Source organism: Mirounga leonina, unplaced genomic scaffold, assembly GCF_011800145.1.
Source record: "Mirounga leonina isolate KUSES-001 unplaced genomic scaffold, KU_Mleo_1.0 Mir_126, whole genome shotgun sequence".
NCBI classification, from domain to species: Eukaryota; Metazoa; Chordata; class Mammalia; order Carnivora; family Phocidae; genus Mirounga; species Mirounga leonina.
The window spans coordinates 15,956,792-15,977,998 of record NW_023270314.1 but is presented as its reverse complement, the minus strand read 5'-3'; the positions used below and the strand labels follow the sequence as shown (position 1 = coordinate 15,977,998).

General features: G+C 39.4%; 1 protein-coding gene across 1 annotated transcript in view; it reads right to left on the bottom strand.

The window, feature by feature from the left end:
- Nucleotides 1-21,207, bottom strand: part of CUNH12orf56 (chromosome unknown C12orf56 homolog) — a 97,200-nt gene that overhangs the window by 8,834 nt on the left and 67,159 nt on the right. Inside the window, exons 6-9 of the mRNA XM_035002886.1 lie at nt 15,574-15,718; nt 8,690-8,796; nt 7,187-7,276; nt 1,625-1,748 (exon numbers count right to left, since the gene is read on the bottom strand). Of these exons, the coding sequence (XP_034858777.1) occupies nt 1,625-1,748; nt 7,187-7,276; nt 8,690-8,796; nt 15,574-15,718 (466 nt within the window). The remainder of the gene's footprint in view (nt 1-1,624; nt 1,749-7,186; nt 7,277-8,689; nt 8,797-15,573; nt 15,719-21,207) is intronic.

The following is a 21,207-nucleotide window of genomic DNA, read 5'->3' as shown; positions in this document are numbered from 1 at the left end:
GTTAGGAGAGCTCTAAAATGAGGGCCTAAGTCTCGTTTCGGGGGTTGAGGATAGCTTCACTCTGGCCTCTGTCATTCCTCACTGGACAACTGCACTAGCTTCTTAGCCCTGCCTAAGTCTTGCTTCCATCCCACTCTTTAATCCCTAATCCACTTACTCCACTGTTGAAAATTGTATCATAGTCTCCACGTAGTCTCTAATATTCATATATATGAATAGGGCTATAATATTCATACAGAGGAATATTATATTCATGTTATATTTAATTAATGTCTGTCTCTCTAACCAGATTATAAACCAGTGAGGGCAGAGGTTGTGTCTGTTTTGCTTCTTGTTGGGACCCCACTGCCTAGCACACTGTTTAGCTCATTATAGAGTTTCAATAAATATTTACTGAGTGACTGAATACATCTAAGAGTTTTCTAAAACATAACTCTAATTGTATGTTTAAGAACTATCAAATCATATCCCATCCTTTAAAAAGAATTGTGTTGTTCTGCTCAAAATAAACTAATATTAAGCTGATTTATTCTCTCAGATTATATGCTTTCTAGATAGTCTGATATTTCTAATGTTTTAGTAAAACCTTAGAAAAACAAGTAATTCTCGCTGAGTTTGCACTACTTGGATAGATAAGGAGATGGTAAACTAAGGCAAGAGAGTTAGCCCTAAAATCTTTTAAAGACTGCTCTTTTGGGTGCCTGGGTGGTTCAGTTGGTTAAGCGTCTGCCTTCTACTCAGGTCATGATCCCAGGGTCCTGGGATTGAGTCCTGCCTCGGGCTCCCTGCTTCTCCCTCTCCTCCCTCCCTCCCTCCTGCTTATCCTCTCTCTCTCTCTCTCTTGCTCTCGCTCTCTCTCAAGTAAGTAAAATCTTAAAAAAAAAAAAAAGTGCTTTTTTACTATTAGACCCCTACTGTGGAATTAGATATACATAAATATTTTGTATAGAGACAAACAGATTTATCGAATACATACTGAATACTAATTATTTTCCTTAGTATACATACTTTATTTTTCTTAGTATACATACTTAGTATACATTGTTTTTTTTTTTTTTTTAAGATTTTATTTATTTGAGAGAGAGAGCACAAGCAGGGGGAATGGCAGGCAGAGGGAGAAGCAGGCTTCCCACTGAGCAGGGAGCCCGATGCGGGACTCAATCCCAGGACCCTGAGATAATGACCTAAGCTGAAGGCAGATGCTTAACTGACTGAGCCAGCCAGGCACCCCAGTATACATACTTTAAAATGTATAAAACAGGTGCGCCTGGGTGGCTCAGTTGGTTAAGTGACTGCCTTCAGCTCAGGTCGTGATCCTGGAGTCCCTGGATCGAGTCCCGCATCGGGCTCCCTGCTCAGCGGGGAGTCTGCTTCTCCCTCTGACCCTCCCCCCTCTCATGTGCTCTCTCTCAAATAAATAAATAAAATCTTTTAAAAAATGTATAAAACAGATATATTAATATTGACAGAATAGCTATCTAAGTTTTGAGGTTAATGGCAAAATATTTACTCTTTGATTAAATTATATTTCTATATTCTACAATATCATGCTCCACATTAGAAGACAGAAAGCCAGGGCACCCCTACATATTATATTTAGTCTACCCCCAAAATCTCATCTCACCTCAGCATCGAAAGACATCTCAACTAAAGTTGAGTCAGCCACCAACTGGATATCAAACACAGGACAAGATTTTGGAATCTGAGGTTCACTAATTAAAATTACCAAAAGATTAAATAATGTTCCCCTGAAAAAATAAATAAAAGGCAATTAATGAATAAAGTTTGAAAAGAAAAACAGTAAAGCCAAGTTTGTAGACACTGACTACAATTAAAAGTATAAAGCATTACAGACCATTCTTGACTGAACTTTTGGATCCTTGGACATGCAGACAATTAAGTAGTGGTAAAACATTTAAGTGAAAATATATAATTTCTTGGTCTTTTGACTCAAAGCAAGTTTTGTTTTTGTTTTTAAAGAGAGTGTGCACAAGTGCGAGAGCAGGGGTGGGAGGGGCAGAAGGAGAGGGAGAGAGAGAATCTTAAGTGGGCTCCATGCCCAGCACGCAGTCTGACCCGGGGCTCAATCTCACGACCCTGAGATCATGACCTGAGCTGAAAATCAAGAGTCCATCACTTAACAGACTGAGCCACCCAGGCACCCCTCAAAGCGAGTATAGTTCTAGAAGTTCACATAGCTTAGAAAACTTAGTAAGTCTGGACTTAAGGGAAATCTGGGTGATTTCAGTTAAAGCGGTATTTTCCAAAGGGCTCTTTCTGCCCTCCCCCACAAAGGGCTTTTTTATGGACTATTAATTCCAGGCAGTATTATAGTCAAAATAGATTCTGTGGTCAAAAGAGGTATAGGAGATACTTGGTTAAACCGGTTCATTGGATATCTTTACTATTGGACTTCACAGAAGTTTTAATATACTCATATGCACTGTGTATCTCCAGGACAAAGAAACTGCTGTATGAAGCTTTTCTTAATGCTTATTTAATCACAGGTTTTTTGACTCTAGGACTCTTTTTAAAATTTTTAAATTGAAATTTGGTTGACATTAGTTTCAGGTGTATAAGATAGTGATTCAACAATTATATGCATTATCAAATGCTTACCACGATAAGTACAGTTACCATCTGTCACCAGATGAAGTTATTACCGTATGACTAACTATATTCCCTATGCCATACTTTTCATCCCCGTGACTTACTTATTTTAAATTTGTACCTCTTAATCCCCTTTACCTATTTTACCCATTCCCCCCATTCTCCTCCCTTTGGCAACCACTTGTTTGTTCTCTGTATTTATGAGTCAGTTTCTCTTTTTGTTGTTATTTGTTTGTTTACTTTGTTTTTTAGATTCCACATATAAGTGAAATCATATGGTATTTGTCTTTGTCTGACTTATTTCACTTAGGATAATACCCTCTAGGTCCATCCATGTTGTCACAGATGGCAAGATTTCATTCTTTTTTATAGCAAAATAATATTCTTCTTTATCCATTCATCTATCAGTAGACATTTAGGTTGCTTCCATATCTTGGCTATTGTAAATAATGCTGCAGTAAACATAGGGTTGCATACATCTTTTTGGATTAGTGTTTTCATTTTCTTTGGATGACTACCCAGAAATAGAATTACTGGATCATATGGTACTTATATTTTTAGTTTTTTGAGGTCCTCCATACTGTTTTCCAGAGTGGAAATGGCCAATCTTACTTGTAGAAGATCCTTCCAAAAATCAACAAAACATTTCATTTAGAAGCTTTTCCTGATATTAAGTTTGAAATGACATTCCATTTACTGATCTATTTAAAGTCCTTTATTTTCAGCAACAGCTTCTTTTCCAAGTATCATATATCCAGGGTTAAGGGAAGGGACTCTCAAATTCTGGGTAACTTTCCGTGATAATATATGAATTCAACCATAACAGTATTAAAATATGAATGGATTTATGGCACATTTCAAGAAGAATTCAATGAACTGAGTTGAGCTAATAAAATCTTTACTTATGAAAAAAATAAAGAGGAAAATGCTGAAATGATTAAATGCTTTTTTATTTGCTCAAATGGAATTTAATTTGAAGTCTACTCCTCCTGCTGACACTATTTAAAATCCACTAGGTCAATAATAGAAGAAATTTTAATCTAAATGGTAGTTTCATCCCCAAAATAAAGACTTTATTATAGGATTGACATCACAGCCTTAAAAAATGGTGCCAACAATTTTGATACTTTCATTGTTTAGATTGTTATTATTTCCAATGTGAGAATTTTGAATGCATTGCAATATATTTTATAATATATATACAGACTTTGTTTTTTGTTTTTTTTTGTTGTTGTTGTTGTTGTTGTTTTTAAGATTTTATTTATTTGAGAGAGAGAGAATGAGAGACAGAGAGCATGAAAGGGAGGAGGGTCAGAGGGAGAAGCAGACTCCCTGCTGAGCAGGGAGCCCGATGCGGGACTCGATCCTGGGACTCCAGGATCATGACCTGAGCCGAAGGCAGTCGCTTAACCAACTGAGCCACCCAGGCGCCCTATATACAGACTTTGAAAGGTAAACTCATGGTCTTATAAGTCGGTCTGTGTTATTGTGTTAGGCAGAATTCTAATATGGCTTCCAAGATTTTTGCCCCCTGGTATATACACCTTAAATAATCCCTTCCCCTTAAGTATGGACAGGACCTGTGAATATATTAGGCTATTACTCCTGTGATTATGTTATGTTAGATGAGAAAGGTAAAGGGATTTTGCATACATAATTAAGATTCCTAATTTGTTGACTTTTGAGTTAATCAAAGGGAGATTATTCTGGGTGAGCCTGATTATCCATTTGAGCCCTTCAAAGAGTGCTTAGAGCTTCTCTGAGCTCAGAGATAGTCTCCTGCCAAAAAGCAAGCCATCATGAGTTTATAGCTATAAAGAAATTAATGCTGGCCACAAAAACCCAAATGAGCTTGGAAGATGACCCTAAGCCTCTGATGAGACTGCAGCCCCAGCCGACACATTGACTGCCATCTTGTGAAAACCAGAGCAAGATGATCCAACTGAGCTATGCCCAGATTTCCTGATCCACAGAAACTGTGGGATAAATAATTTATATTGTTTTAAGCCACTGAGTTTACAGTGATTTGTTACAGGGTAATAGAAGACTAATGCAGTTATATTAGACATTAGCTGCACTAGTTAAGGCTACAGGTAACATGACTTGACCCTATGCATGTCAAAATTGGCTGAAACATTAGTATTACAACCAGACTCTATTATAGCAATATAATATATACATTGAAATACATGAAAAGAATTAGTCATATCAGGAAAGAGGCTTGCTATAGTAGGGCTGAAGTGGCCAAACCAAGTTAAGACAGAACAATTAAAAACAGAGCAGAGGTTAGTAAGAGTGATGGTTTTTCAACTCAGATTGAGAGAGGTAGGGATCAAAAGGTGGACAAAAAGAGTAACATGATTCAGCAATAATTCAATGTGGCAAGATAAAAATATAAGAAGTAATCTTGAATCTCTATCCTGGAGATTGGGGAAATGGTACTATCAACTGCATAAAGAAGTATACAGAGGGGGCTCCTGGCTGGCTCAGTCAGTAGAGCATGCAACTCTTGATCTCAGAGTTTTAAGTTCAAGCCCCACGTTGGGTATAGAGATTACTTTTAAAAAAATAAAATCTTAAAAAAAAAAAGTATTCAGAGAAAATAAGAGAGTAATAGAGTGAGTCTTCCTTGTTTGCTGTAAAGCAGGGGTCAACAAACTATGGCCTGCAGGCCAAATAGCCCAGAACCTGTTTTTATAAATAAAGCTTTATTGGAACAGAGCTGTGCTCATTCATTTATATATTGTCTTTGACTGTTTTTATGATACAGTGACAAAGTTGAGTAGCTGCAACAGAGACTCTATGGCCTGAAAAGCCAAAAATGTTTACTCTATGGCCCTTTATAGAAATGTTTGGCCATCCTGATATACAGCATAGTACGCCCATAGTCCCTGGCACAGAGCAGGTTGCTTAAGAAATGTTCATGAATATTATCATCGAAATTCATTTGTAAAGTTCTCTAATAAACACCCAGAACAAACATTACTAAAAGTTTTTATTCTTCTCCCTAGTTCACATGTTTTAGAGCCCACGGCCCTCATTTTCCTTCTACTTTCTAATACAGAAAATTTAAATAAACAGTTGAGGAGGGTGGGAAAAAAATTAAGATTATAGAACGCTGGCTCAGGATGTAATTCATAGTCTATAAATCATATAAAAAGATCAAGCAGATAATATACAAAATATGCAAACACGTATTTTCTGTGGCAAAGAATGCTATTGTCCCCCTATTGTACACTCTTTTATTCTTCCTTTTAATAATAGGTGTCCATATCACCATCCAGAGTTTAGCTAGGTACAGAGCCATGCAACTACAGACACATCCAACTTCTCTTGCAGCTAGATACGGGCATATGCCTAAAGTCCCCATCAATAGAATGTGAGCAGAAAAGCCTAATATGCCTCTCTCACAGAGGAAATTTGCTTGCCTTCTACTTCTCTTCCTGCACCCCACAGGGTTTAATGAAGTCACGAAGGTCAGTCAGGGATAGCATAATAAACCATGGGGACAGAGATAGCATAATAAAAGATGTCAGAGCAACAAAAGGGAAGGAACCTAGGTCTCTGGTTGATCTTCTAGAGGAAAGCTTGACTATCTACTCTGGACTAGTATGTGAAAAAGATATAAATTTCTATCTTCTGTGGACCACATATTTTAGTGTATCTTTATTATAGCAGCTTACTCTATATGTTAATAAACCCCCCCACCATCATTCACTTCAAGGTCACACAATTATATATTAAATGAAGCTACTATTAACTCCTCCCTTTACAATATAATCTTTCTGTTATGTGGGTATAAGGGTACTCTGTAAAATTCTAGTAGAGAACCCCTGGCTTTTATTTTTATTTTTTTTATTATTTTTTATTTTTTTAAAGATTTTATCCATTTATTTGCGAGAGAGAAAATGAGAGACAGAGAGCACGAGAGGGAGGAGGGTCAGAGAGAGAAGCAGACTCCCGGCCGAGCAGGGAGCCCGATGCGGGACCTGATCCCGGGACTCCAGGATCGTGACCTGAGCCGAAGGCAGTCGCTTAACCGACTGAGCCACCCAGGCGCCCGGCTTTTATTTTTTTTAAAAGATTTTATTTATTCATTCGAGACACAGAGATAGAGAGAGAAAGAGCATGAGCAGGGGGAGAAGCAGAGGGAGAGGGAGAAGCAGGCTCCCCGCTGAGCCAGGAGCCAGACGTGGGGCTCGATTCCAGGACCCTGGGATCATGACCTGAGCCAAAGGCAGACGCTTAACCATCTGAGCCACCCGGGCGCCCCAGAGAACCCCTGGCTTTTAAAGTATGATGGGGCATTTGGGCTTTTTCAAGCCCCACCAGACAATGACAAAAGATAAAATTATGCTAAGAAAATCTTTGTACCCTTAATAATCCAGAGAGACAGAACTCACTATGTGCCAATTAATCTGTTCATCACAGAAGGAAGTGGAGAGACAAAGAATTTTAATATACTTATAAAGGGATTGAACAGAGAAATAAGAGAGCTATGAGTTTTGGAAGACACTCAATGGAGTAATTAATGGGTTGTATCTACAAGGTGCCAGTGTCTTCTAAAAGACCTTACTTCTTAGCTGCCAATGTGTTCAGGCGCGATGACTCAGTTTCTGTTTCTCTGAACATCAGTCCCAGAGTCTGTATAATTTCAATGCATGCTCTAGAAAACAAAGAAAAAAGCACAGAAGTGGCATGATTGCATTACAAGTTCAGAATTTCACAAAATTAGTAATCCTTGATAGAATTGCTCTCAGATATCTATACAGAAAAACGTATGGAAAGGAAATTCTGTATGTTAATTGTCTGAGTCCCTACTCTGTGATTGCTGCATACTAAACACTCAACAATATTTGTTCAATGAATTAATTAATAGCTGAATGTCAGGATTAAAAGTCATTTTCATAGTGGTTTTTTGTCCGTAACATTTTTTTCTGATAATCACACACTATTTTAAAATTATTTTTAGGGGCGCCTGGGTGGCTCAGTTGGTTAAGCGTCTGCCTTCAGCTTGGGTCATGATCCCAGGGTCCTGGAATCGAGCCCCACATGGGGCTCCCTGCTCAGTGGGGAGTTTGCTTCTCCCTCTCCCTCTGCCACTCCACCTGCTTGTGTGTGCACGCACTCTCTCGCTGTGAAAATAAATAAATAAAATAAAATTATTTTTAATAATTTTAACTTTTTCAAGTAGGTAATATTTGGCTCAAAATTTCAAAGGTAAAAAAAGGAATACAGTGAAAGGTGTCTTTCCCCCAGACGCCCATTTTTTTTTTTCCTTTGGGACAACCAATATTACTAGTTTCTTATATAGCCTTTATTTTTTAAAAAGATTTTATTTATTTAAGGGAGAGAGAGCACACGAGTGGAGGGGGAGGGGTGACGGGCAGAGGGAGAGGGAGAAGCAGACTCCCCACTGAGCAGGGAGACCAAAGCCAGGCTGGATCCCAGGGCGCCGAGATCATGACCTGAGCCAAAGGCAGACACTTAACCGACTGAGCCACCCAGGCGCCCCTATAGCCCTTCTTTAAAAAGTAGAATAGGGGCACCTGGGTAGCTCAGTCGATTAAACTTACAACTCCAGGGGCAGGTCATGATCTCGGGGTTGCGAGATCTAGCCCTGTGTCAGACTCTGAGCTGGGTGTGGAACTTGGTTAAGATTTTCTCTCTACCGGGGCCCCTGGGTGGCTCAGTCGTTAAGCGTCTGCCTTCGGCTCAGGTCATGATTCCAGGGTCCTGGGATCGAGCCCCACATCGGGCTCCCTGCTTGGCGGGAAGCCTGCTTCTCCCTCTCCCACTTCCCCTTCTTGTGTTCCCTCTCTCGCTGTGTCTCTCTCTGTCAAATAAATAAATAAAATCTTTAAAAAAAAAATAAAAGATTTTCTCTCTCCCTCCTCCTTTGCTCCTCCCCCCCAAAAAAGTAGAACAAAATGAATGCTATTTTTAAAAACCTATGTGAAGCAAAACTTGCAGCACCATTAATCATTAATACATTAATACAATATTTTGTCCAGGGCCTTCCATTTATCTTTAATACCCTAAGGGAAGAAAAATCTATGACTATCCAGTTAGTACTTACACCAGCTCATCAGCCCTTTGGCTTTTATTTTGAAGTATGCTCTTATCCCTAGACTCTGGCAAGTACTCATGAAGTTTGTTCACCAGGAAATAAAAAAGGTCACTGGTCTGTGAAAGCAAGCAGGAAAGATGGTCATTAGGTATCAGTTGGTAAAACTCTATCTTTACATAATAAAAATATGAAGACGTTATTTATTCTTTGGGGACGAAATGAATTATAATATCTCTCATTAATAATAGCATAACCCAAATTGAAAACACTTTTTACTTACAACCAGGAGACCACTGTCCTGGTGAACAGAGCTAGAGCTAAAGCCTAGGGGGTGAGGCTGAGAGATCCCCAGTGGGCCCGGCTCTACCATTAATATTGAAGACCCTCCAGAAGTAGGTGTATAATCTCAGGCAAATCATTCAGTAACCTGGGAATACTATATTAAATGGAGGCTACTATAATTCCTGCCTTTCCAAAGTAATTTGGCCTTTGTGAGGATACAATGAATAACGGCTAGAAAAATACTTTTTAAAAATGTTTGCTAACCTAAAAGCAAAGGCACAGCACTGGTATAGCCTAATGAAGACAGTGAAGAATGATACTAATAATTCTGTTAATACAGTGGAAATGTCGATTGCCATCTCCAGAAGAATATAAACACTGACTTAAGAGTGTGCGAACCAGTTTTTTTGTGCTTCTGCACGGTCTCATGAGATAAATCGAGCATGAAATAAGCACTGGCCCATGAAATCAAGCAAGTTGGTACTAATGAGAAATATAATGTAATTGCTTCTCTTTTCTTTTCCTCTCTTATTCATCCCCCCCCCCAGGACTTTTTTTTTTACTAGTGACAAATTAGACTCTTTGTTTAGACAGGTATTATGTGTACCTTTATTTAGGTGGTAGGGCATGAGAAGAGACTGAGCAGGGCAGATGGAGAGAGGAACAAGAGGAGAAGAAGCAGATTGTATGCCAGGCCCTCTGAGAAGAGCTGCCACTTACCAGGGCCCTGGGAAATGAGCACAGTGTGGTGGCTTTATACACTAACTCTGAGTTCACATCCCAGCTCTGCCACTGGTTAGCTGTATGGTACCTGGCAAGTCACTTACACACTCTGTTACTTAGTTCATGTCTAAAATGGAGTTAACGTCACCTGATGGGGTTGCAATAAGATAGTATCTGTAAAGCCTGAACGGTGCTCAGCACATCACAAGTGCTTAGTAAATTTATCAGTTATTATTGTGATCTCCAACCTGCTCACTAGTTCAGGAACTTTTATTCTTAAGGTATCTTCCACCACCCTGCAACAACACGGAGAAATCTCAAAACTATTACGCCAAAGGAAGCCAGCACAAAAGAGTACATAGTGTACATTTCCGGGTAAGTGGAATCCTAGGACAGGTAGAACTAATCTATAGTGACAGGAAGCACAGTGACTGCCCAGGGCCACGGATGGGAGGAAACTGCCTGCCAAAGGGTATGAGCCTTTTGGGGTGATAGAAGTGTTCTAAAACTTGATTGGGGTGGTGGTTATATAGGTATGTACGTTTGTCAAAACTCTTTAAACCAAAACCCTTAAAATATCCCAATAATTTCTCCAAAGAAGATATACATATGGCCAAAAAGCACATGAAAAAATACTCAACATCACTAATCATTACAGAAATGCAAATCAAAACTACAAAAAATCAGAAAATATCAACTGTTGACAAAGACGTGAGAAAACTAGAACCCACATGCATTGTTGGTGGGAATGTACGATGGTGCAGCTGCTGTGGAAAACAGTATGATGGTTCCTCAAAAAATAAGAAATAGAATTACCATAGGATTCAGCAATCCCACTTCTGGGTACACTCCCAAAAGAATCGAAAGCAAGATCTCAGAGATATCTACACACCCATATTCACAGTGGTGATGTTCACAATAGCTTAAATGTGGAAGCAACCCAAGTAGCCATCAATGGAAAATGGATAAGCAAATGTGGTCTTTACATACAATGGAATATTATTCAGCCTTAAAAAGGAAGCAAATTTTTACATATGCAACAACACTGATGAACCTGGAAGGCATGCTAGGTGAAATAAGCCAGTGATAAAAAGACAAATACTGAGTGATTCCACTTACATGAGATATTTAGAGAAATTAAACTCATAGGAGGAAAAAGAATGGTGCTGCCAGGGGCTGGAGGAAGGGGTGAATGGGGAGTTAATGTTTAATGAGTATAGTTTCAGTTTTGCAAGATGAAAAGAGTTCTGGAGATGGTTGCACAATAATGTACCTACTTAATACCACTGGACCATACACTTAAAAATAGCTAAAATTGTAAATTTACAATTTTATGCTATGTGTTTTTTACCACAATAAAAACAATTGTTGAATTAAAAAAGAACCTCATGGAGAAAAAGGGTTAGGAAGGAACATGAATGGAGAACTCTTTCCTTCACTCATTCATTCACTGAACACCTAACTACTGATTGCCAGGTATGTAGCAGGTACTATGCTAGGTAATGAGATACTACCTTGAGCAAAGCAGACAAACAGACATGGTATCTGTCCTAAAGCCTGTAGTTTAGTCAACCTACCAAAAAAGGTTCTCATAATTTGTAAGAAAATTGTAAAAAAAAAAAGAGAGAGATTACCTAAAAGAAAATTATACCCCATACAGATGATTTCAAAAGGGGAAATTGTGTGTGTGTGCATTTATAATTTATAATACATAATATATTTATATACAATTATATATATTTGTAAGATTTTATTTATATGAAATTATTATATGTATAATTTTCCATCATCTTACCCAGGAACCAAAAATTAGAGATGCCTCTAATCTCGCCACCCCAGTGAAGGGTTCTTAAGGAAGCTTCACACAGCCTCATGTTCTCCAGGGAACCCAGCACAAAGTTGGAAGGCCACTGCTTAAGCATAAAGCCATGATAACTGTTTAAAGAAAAAAGCTCCTAGGGGTCCCTGGGTGGCTCAGTCAGTTAAGTGTCTGACTCTTGATCTCAGCTTAGGTCTTGATTCAGGGTTGTGAGTTCAAGCCCCACGTTGGGCTCCAGTGGAGCCCACTTAATAAAAAGATAAAAGAAAAAAGCTCTTAAAAGAAGATAAAAATGTTGACTTTTGTTATTATATATGTTAACTGTATAAGCGAATATGAGACTAGATTGTGGTTATGGATTAAAGAAAGAGAACATAAGGCTACCAGGTCTTGGTGGCATGGTGGTGGGCAGAGGACCCACACCATGTGTGGAAAGACCACAAATAGGAGACTGCCCATATGCCTTTTATTTCCCTCTCTATTCATTTTGGTCTCTCATTTTTTTTTTTTTTTAAGTAGGCTCCATGTCCAATATGGGGCTCAAACTCACGGCCCTGAGATCAAGAGTCACATGCTCTACCAACTAAGCCAGCCAGGCGCCCCTTGGCCTCTCATTTTTGACAGCTGAATTAGAAGATCTATTTTAGTCCATCTAAGGACATTACATTAAAGGACAGCTGCAATGTTTTCAATTAAGCAACAGAACATGAATGTTCTATTCCTAGACTTCTTTTTTTTTTTTTAACTTTTTTACTTGGATAAATTTACTTTAAAAGACATCTTTCTTTAAATATTTTTTAATTCAATTAATTAACATATAATGTATTATTGGTTTCAGAGGTAGAAGTCAGTGATTCATCAGTCTTATATAATACCCAGTGCTCATTACATCACATGGCCTCCTTAATGTCCATCACCCAGTTACTCCATCCCCCCACGCCCCTCGTCTCCAGCAACCCTCAGTTTGTTTCCTATTCCTAGATTTCTGATCAGGTTAATTTTTTACAAGAGAATAAACTTTCAGTTCAATATGAATTGATTATGGCGCCTGGTATAAACATGGTATTGCGTTAGGCCTTAGGGAGAATACAAAGATGAGTAAGACACATGCTTGTCCTGAAGAAGCTTATAGCATATAATGGTAAATAAGAATAATATGCCAATGACTATAGTGAAAAGGAGAGTATCTGTGCTAATCTTGAGGGTACGAACTCTATCTTACTCATGCTCGCTTTTCTAATGCCTGTTCCCATGCCTGGCACAGAACATGCATGCAGTAAATATTTGTTGAATTGTTAGAGAGAAGGTGCTATGAGAGATGCCATAGAACTGCATTGTCCAATAGGTAGCCACTGGCCACATGGTGCTATTTAAATTTAAATTGATTAAATGGAATAAAATTTAAATTTCACTTCCTTAGTCACTGGCCACATTCAGTGTGGCTAGTGGCTACTTTATTGAACAGCACAGATTAAAGAACATTGAAGAAAGTTCTGCCATAACAGATGAGAAAGAGGAAGTTTCCAAAGTTCCCCATGGAGGATGACAGGAAAGGTGGAAGAACAGCATTTGAGCTGAGCCTTGAAGAATGAGTGGGTAGGATTTTAACAGGAAAAAATGGAAGGAGTAGCATAGAGATGGTGAACAGTAGGGGAAAATGAGGAAGGGCTGGAAAGGACAGGGTGTTTGAGTCATCCCACGTGCCTGGAGCTTTTAGAGGAAAAAGGTGAAAACAACGAAGTGTGGGGTTGAGTTGGTTAGGCCTAGCTTCATTCTCTTTCTCTACATCTTTCTTTTGCTCCACAGCCAAAGCCACCTGCATCAGGCCCATTTTAAGATGAGAGACACTTAAATGGCCTGCAGACCAACACTCTGGTATTCAACATCAACACCTTTCTTCCTAGTCTAACCTGTAGGAGGTACCTCAGTTCTCCTACCTAGCCATCTGCTTTAAATCCAGTCTCATGATAGTGTCCAGTTTATCTAAGTGGACTTCTCTGGGCCCTGTGCTATGTCCCTTGCCAGTCCTCTCTCAGCTGCTAGGTTTACTCTTGACAACCTTTTTATCCTTGTCACCTCCCCAACCCAACATTCCATGAGACCCTGTTGCCAAACTCTAAACAATCAGATCTTCATGGTGCCAAATGTTTGTGCAGACATTTGGGTGTAATCCACCCACATGCTGGAATGCCCTGATGTTTCATTTTGCACACTATGTAGAGATCACTCTCACCCTTGAGCACTGGGCCTTCCCTGGGAGCATCTACAGCTGGGTTAGTTCGCCCAGTGCCTGCCCTATGTAGATAGATGTTGGCCCCTTCCTGAAAACCCACCTTGCTAAAATAAAGGCCATGCCTGTCCAAACTTGCAGTCTGTGACAGTGGTCATTAGTGAGGAGCCTTAAATGCCAAAGCCAAAGTATTTGTACTTAGTGGGGAGGGCCACCAGAGGTTTTTGAGCCAGCGAGGTCAACACAGTGATAGATTAAACTGATGCCATGTGTGGAATGGACTGGAGAGGAATATTTGGGTGGGATATACCAATTTCCTTAGCCTTTCCACATGAACTCCATTTCCATGTTCATAATCATCTTGGGTGTCATTTCGATGCCTGGCCCTATATTCTCCATAGTCCTCTGAAGTTTCGGAGTCAAAACCTGAATGTTCTATTCCTAACACGGTGTAGGCAGTATAAGCCTTTAGACTGTAGCACAACATCGTCGTTTACTGTTTCAGTGTTATGGGACATTTGACATACTATTCTACATAGCTAATATGCCCTCTAATTAGGGTGATCAACCATCCCAGTGTGCTTGGGATGGTCCTAGGTTTTGTACAGAAAGTTCCATATCCTGCGAACTTCCTCAGGCCTAGGCAAACTGGGAACGTTGGTCACCCAAGTCTGGGCAAACCCACATGGTTGGTCATCCTACATGTGAAGCACGTAGAATCTAAGAAATGGCCGGGACTGTCTTGTATGTTTGGGGAAGCTGTGCACTTTACAGCTGCTCAATAAAACGTTGCCAACTATGAGACCACTGGCCAGAATTCGGATACAACATATAGCAGTCAACATGAGCTCCACCCAAGGCAGGGCTCGCCCCCTCACTTAGGCCTCATTAGCACCACACCAGTACTCACTGGGGCTTCTGAATCCCTTCACCTGAAACTGAAAATGAAGATAAGTAAGTCTTGTAGAGTAAGTCTGTAACTTGCTGAGTGAGCGCTAGGCTGCTTTGACTCCCTAAGAGTCACCTTTTTTAAAAATAATAGTCCAAGGGGCGCCTGGGTGGCTCAGTTGGTTAAGCGACTGCCTTCGGCTCAGGTCATGATCCTGGAGTCCCAGGATCGAGTCCCGCATCGGGCTCCCTGCTCGGCAGGGAGCCTGCTTCTCCCTCTGGCCCTCCCCTCTCTCATGCTCTATCTCATTCTCTCTCTCAAATAAATAAATAAAATCTTAAAAAAAAAAAAAATAGTCCTACACTCAAAAGTAATCTTTTTTCATTATATTTTTATTGTATACTTATTGTAAGTTTTAAGGTAAAACTTCCTTGAAATCTGCTTTTCCATCTCACTGTCTGTACTCATACATCTTGCATGCCAGAAGCTTCCCCTCTAATTATCTTTGACTCACCAACCCAACCCAGGTAAGGTATTGTCTTTTTGCTGCCATTGTCCTCTTTCCCCATCTCCCCTGCAACACACACACACATTATGGATTATGTTACATTTCAAGTACTGAGTCATGATTGCATTAAATTTAGTCAACATTTTAAAATACAGCCTCCATCAGGGCACCTGGGTGGCTCAGTCAGTTGAGAGTCTGCCTCTTGATTTCGACTTGGGGCTCTACGCTCAGTGGGGAGTCTGCTGGAGGATTCTCTCTCTCCCTCTCCCTCTGCGCTCCTCCCTACCCCCACATGCGCTCTCTCTCTTTCCCTCTAAAATAAAATAAAATACAGCTCTGAATACAATACATTTATTTGTATTTTACTTTGTGCTTGATTATACTGCATTGGATAAACAGGTGGAACAAGTTTCAAAGATTAAAAATAAAACAAAACACCTACTTTCCAGAAAAGCCGTTTCAGAATGAAGTTTTTCTGGGCTGCTACTTTAAGTTCCGTAATTAAGCAAAATATCTTCCTCAAAGTATTGTCTTTAAGAAAAAGTTCAGATTTAAGTTGACTGAAGTGCTTAATTTTCTCCTCAGATCTGCAGAAACACAAGAAAAAAATTTCCATGTGAAAAATGGTAAACAGCAGTTGAGGAATATCAACGATTATTGACAGGTTTGTAAAACTTTGTTACTAATGGAATTTTAATATAGTTTTGTGCTTCTAGCTTTATTACTCATTAGTAATGAACCTTGCTTTCCCCAGATTGAACTTTTTATTACTCTCCAGACATACTTTTCCCCATGCCCCTTTACTCAAGTGGTATCCAGCACATCAGGAATACTCTCAGTGTCCCTCAGAAACTGTTGTCCCTCTTTCATTCCCTAGCCCACGGTTTGTCCACATACCATTTACCATACTGAATGAACCATACGTAATATTATTTGCTTCATATTTTTTCTTTAAATCAACTCACTTTGTGTGTGTGTGTAGAGAAGTTTATTTATGTAAGATTTTATTTATTTGAGAGAGGGAACAAGCACATGCACACACACATGGGAGCAGAGGGAGGGACAGAGAGAGGGAGAGAATCTCAAGCAGACTCCACGCTGAGCACAGAGCCCAACCAGGGGCTTGATCTCATGACCTTGAGATCATGACTGGAGCTGAAACCAAGAGTCGGACACCTAAGCAACTGAGCCACCCAGGCGCCCCAAGAAGTTTATTTATAAAGAAAACTTTGTATCACTACTTTACAGGGAGAACCAGTATCATGTGCCATAAATAGCAGGTAACTGTAAAAATAGCATGAAAGCATCACAAGTTCTAAGTTGATGCACCACATTCCAAGCCTAAGGCCTCCCTCTCTTTGACAGAAAGGCAGATGAGCACGTGTTAGAGAGCTGCCATTTTTGGCACCAAGCTGAGAGGTTCTCCCTAATGAGATTGGACTAGTTGGAAAAGGAATCACTTTTCCACTATGGAATTCGAAGTTATTTCCTGCCATGTCAGAGTACCAAATGCCTTCATCTCTTGTCACTGACCCATGTGTGTTCCACAGTTCAGGAAAAGCTGGCTTTGCTGAAAAGAGGAACACCTTCCCCTTAAACCTTCCCCTAGTTCCACCATGAATGGGGAACCTCTCCCATAGCACTTTTTCCACACTTATATATCACACTAATCCTATTTTGCCCTGTTGTCGTGATTTGTGTACCTGTCCTGGGCACTTTTCATGGACTAGCTCATTCAGTCCCACTAAGAGGGCAGAACTGGGAATTACTGTTGCATTTATAGGATGATAGAGAGGTTAAGTGACCTGTCCAAGTTCATACTGGCTGGCTCAGTCAGTAGAGTGTGTGACTCTTGATCTCAGGGTCATGAGTTCAAGCCCCACGTTGGGAGCTTACTGGAGCTTACTTTAAAGTAAGTGGAGGGGCACCTGGGTGGCTCAGTTGGTTAAGAGACTGCCTTCAGCTCAGGTCATGATCCTGGAGTCCCGGGATCGAGTCCCACATCCAGTGCCCTGCTCAGTGGGGAGTCTGCTTCTTCCTCTGACCCTCCCCCCCTCATGCTCTCTCTCTGTCTCATTCTTTCTCTCTCAAATAAATAAATAAAATCTTTAAAAAAAAAGAAAAAGAAAGAAAAGAAGGGTGCAAAGTAATGTTAGGAGAGGCATTTCATGTTCTGTGTAGGTTGATGGAAACTTCCTAGAATTTCTGACTTGAATTAAAAATATTTTTAATATTTAAAATAAAAAGGGGGGGGCGCCTGGGTGGCTCAGTCATTAAGCATCTGCCTTCAGCTCAGGTCATGATCCCAGTGTCCTGGGATCGAGCCCTGCATCAGGCTCCCTGCTCCGCGGGAAGCCTGCTTCTCCCTCTCCCACTCCCCCTGCTTGTGTTCCCTCTCTCGCTGTCTCTCTCTCTGTCAAAATATATATATATATATTTTTACCACCTACTCCATAAATCTTGATACCAACCATTTATCCCAATACTACTACATGGAATCTTGGCTCTTGCCCACTACCTCCCCCATTTTTTTTTTTTTTTTAATCTGCGATCTTCTCTATCCAGTCAATGAGGCTCTTTTATTTTTTTAAAAAAGATTTTATTTATTTATTTGTCAGAGAAAGAGAGAGCACAAGCAGCGGGAGCGTCAGGCAGAGAGAGAAGCAGGCTCCCCACTGACCAAGGAGCCTGACATGGGACTCAATCCAAGGACCCTGGGGTCATGACCTGAGCCGAAGGCAGACGCTTAACTGACTGAGCCACCCAGGTATCCCAATGAGCCGCCCTTATTAACTTCCCCCAAAAACAGTCTCTTTTCTAGTGGAGACTTCCCCAAAAAACAGTTCTTTTCTAGTGGAGACCCTGAAAGAGAAATGATCATCAAGAATTCAGTGATAGAGACGCCTCGCCCTGCTTATGCTCTCTCTTTCTGACAAATAAATAAATAAAATATTTAAAAAAACAAGAATTCAGTGATAGAAGTCACAGAGGCAGGGGGTGCCTGGGTGGCTCAGTTGTTTTTTGTTGTGGTTTTTTTTTTTTAAGATTTATTTATTTATTTATTTGACAGAGAGAGACACGGCAAGAGAGGGAACACAATCAGGGGGAGTGGGAGAGAGAGAAGCAGGCTTCGCGCCAAGCAGGGAGCCTGATGCAGGGCTCGATTCCAGGACCCTGGGATCATGACCTGAGCCAAAGGCAGACACTTAACGACTGAGTGGGTGGTTCAGTTGGTTTATCATCTACCTTCAGCTCAGGTCATGATCCCAGGGTCCTGAGATCGGCCCCCACATCGGGCTCCCTGCTGAAGCGGGAGCCTGCTTCTCCCCCTCTCTCTCTCTGCCCCTCCCCCAACTCATGTGTGCTCTCTTTCTCAAATAAATAAACAAAATCTTAAAAAAAAAAAAGTCACAGAGGCAGAAGAACACGATTATAAACACGGGGGTCAGACAGGCTGATCAGAGTTCTAGATCTCCCTCTATTCAGCTGAGTAATTACCATGGGCAAGTTACCTAGTCTCTCTGTGCCTCAATTTCCTCATCTGTAAAATGGAGAGGATTATAGTACCTATCCCATTGTTTTGATACTTTAGTCTGTAAGTATTTAATAAATGGTATAAAATAGGAATGAGCTTTGAGATCCCACTTCCCTATACATCCACTTCTAATTACAATTACATTTCATTTAAAAAATAACTATAAAATTCCTCTATTCTCTGAGAACTGCAAAAATAGCAGGAATGTAGTTTTCACAAACTGATGAGCTTAGAAAAGCACAAGTTTGGAAAGAATACCAGCAGAATTACTTTCAAATTGACTTTCCTATTTTTCCCATTAGTCAGCAATTTGCTGCAATCCATATAGAAACAGTTTTTATCTTGTGGAACCTATGATAACAGACTGTAATACCAAACTTTTCTTTCAAAAAAACCAAAACAGGGGTGTCTGAGTGGCTCAGTCGGTTAAGCGTCTGACTTCGGTTAGGTCAAGTCTCAGGGTCCAGGGATGGAGCCTTGTGGTGGGCTCTGTGCTCAGCGGAGTCTGCTTGTCTCTCTGCCTCTCTTCTCGCTCTCTGTCTCTCTCTCAAGTAAATAAAAAAAATCTTTTAATAAATAACCAAATTTCGTAAGAAAAAGCACACTAATCTCCTTATACTAAAAATCAATTCATAGGGCGCCTGGGTGGCTCAGTTGGTTAAGCAACTGCCTTCGGCTCAGGTCATGATCCTGGAGTCCCGGGATTGAGTCCCGCATCGGGCTCCCTACTCAGCAGGGAGTCTTGCTTCTCCCTCTGACCCTCCCCCCTCTCATGTGCTCTCTCTCTCAATCTCTCTCTCAAATAAATAAATAAAATCTTAAAAAATAAAATAAGTAAATAAAAATAAATTCATATATGAATTGAGGTCTCATATACATCATAAATATAAGATTCAGGAGTCTATATTTCTATATAGTCGCAGTTTCTTTGACCATTCAGAGAATATTTGTCTTTACATAGATGATAAACTTTGACTAATTTAAATAATAAAAAGTCTACTGCCAGAAGACTCCATTATTCAATTTCAGAATAAGGGTAAATTTTTCATTAATTTTAACAGATATTTTATATTTTCATCAGCTAGAAAACATAAATTCACCCAAAAGGTGTGGCAAGAAGGATTCTTGATCTAATGATGAGCTCTGCTTTTCCTGTATTTTTCATTTTTCTGGATTTCCTGTATTTTTTCATTTTCAGGATATTTTATATAAATAATACATTTGTATAATGCTTTAAAGCTAGAAAAGGCTTATCATAGATTATCTCAAAAGCACTGTGTATATATTCACAGTGGTCCCTATGCATCCGTGTGAGGTTACAGAGCTCACATTTGTGACAGAGTTCTAATTTGAAAACCCAAAGAGTATTTACTCCCTTTAAACTGACGGTACCTTGCAGGCAGAGAACTGTCTTGTATATCTTATACATATTACTACATTCCTCACAGTGCATTTTAAATTACTGCATTTTAAATATGTTGCCTTCAGGAATTAACTTTGCAAGAAATATGCTTTTCCTGAGTCAAGATAGTGGTAGAACTCTCCTTCTGACTTTCAAGGACAAATTTCAAGTCACGCATATACAAAGTTAAAGCCTATTTTATTATCCAATTAGTTTTAAAATCACTTTAAATAAGCACTAAAATTAAAACTGATACTTTTGTAAAGTAAACATATGAAAATATATGGAAATTCTATTTTTAAAACATGTAGAAATTCTAAGCTATCTGTATTACCATCTTTTAAAAAAAGAAATCACAAACATTGTTATTTAACCCCTACATACCTCAGAACATATCTCAAAATAAAACAAACATTTTCTTACAAAATAATCATTATCACATCCAACAAAATTATCAATAATTCTTTGGTATTGGCTAATACCCAGTCCATACTCAAATGTCCTCTATTGTCTTAAAAATGTCTTTTTACTTCTGGTTTGTTAAAATCAAGATATAAATCAGATACTTGTTATATTTGCTTATTATGTTTCTTAAGCCTTTTACAAACTTTTATTATGGAAATTTTTAAACATACACAAAAATGGAGAAAATTGAAAAGAAACAGCATATATCTATCACCTAGATCCAATAATCTTTAACATTTTTCCAATCTTGTTTTATCTATTCCCTTACTTACACACACACATACACACCCCTACCTGTTTTAAAATTGAAATAAAATATACATAATATAAAATTTACCACTGTAACCATTTTTAGGTATACAATTCAGTGGTCTTAAGTGCATTCAGAATGTTGTGCAACCATCACTACTCTCCATTTCCAGAACTTTTTCATCTTCCCAAACAGAAACTCTATACTGATTAACTGTAGGTCCCCATACCCCTCTCCCCTCAGCCCCTAGTAACCTCTATTTTATTTTCTGTTTCTATGAATTTGCTTATTCTCAATGCCTCAAATAAGTGGAGTCATACAATATTTGTCCTTTTATGTCTGGCTTATTTCACTTAGTGTAATTTCCTCAAGGTTCATCCATGTTGTCACACGTGTCAAGACCTCATTCCTTTTCAGTGCTAAC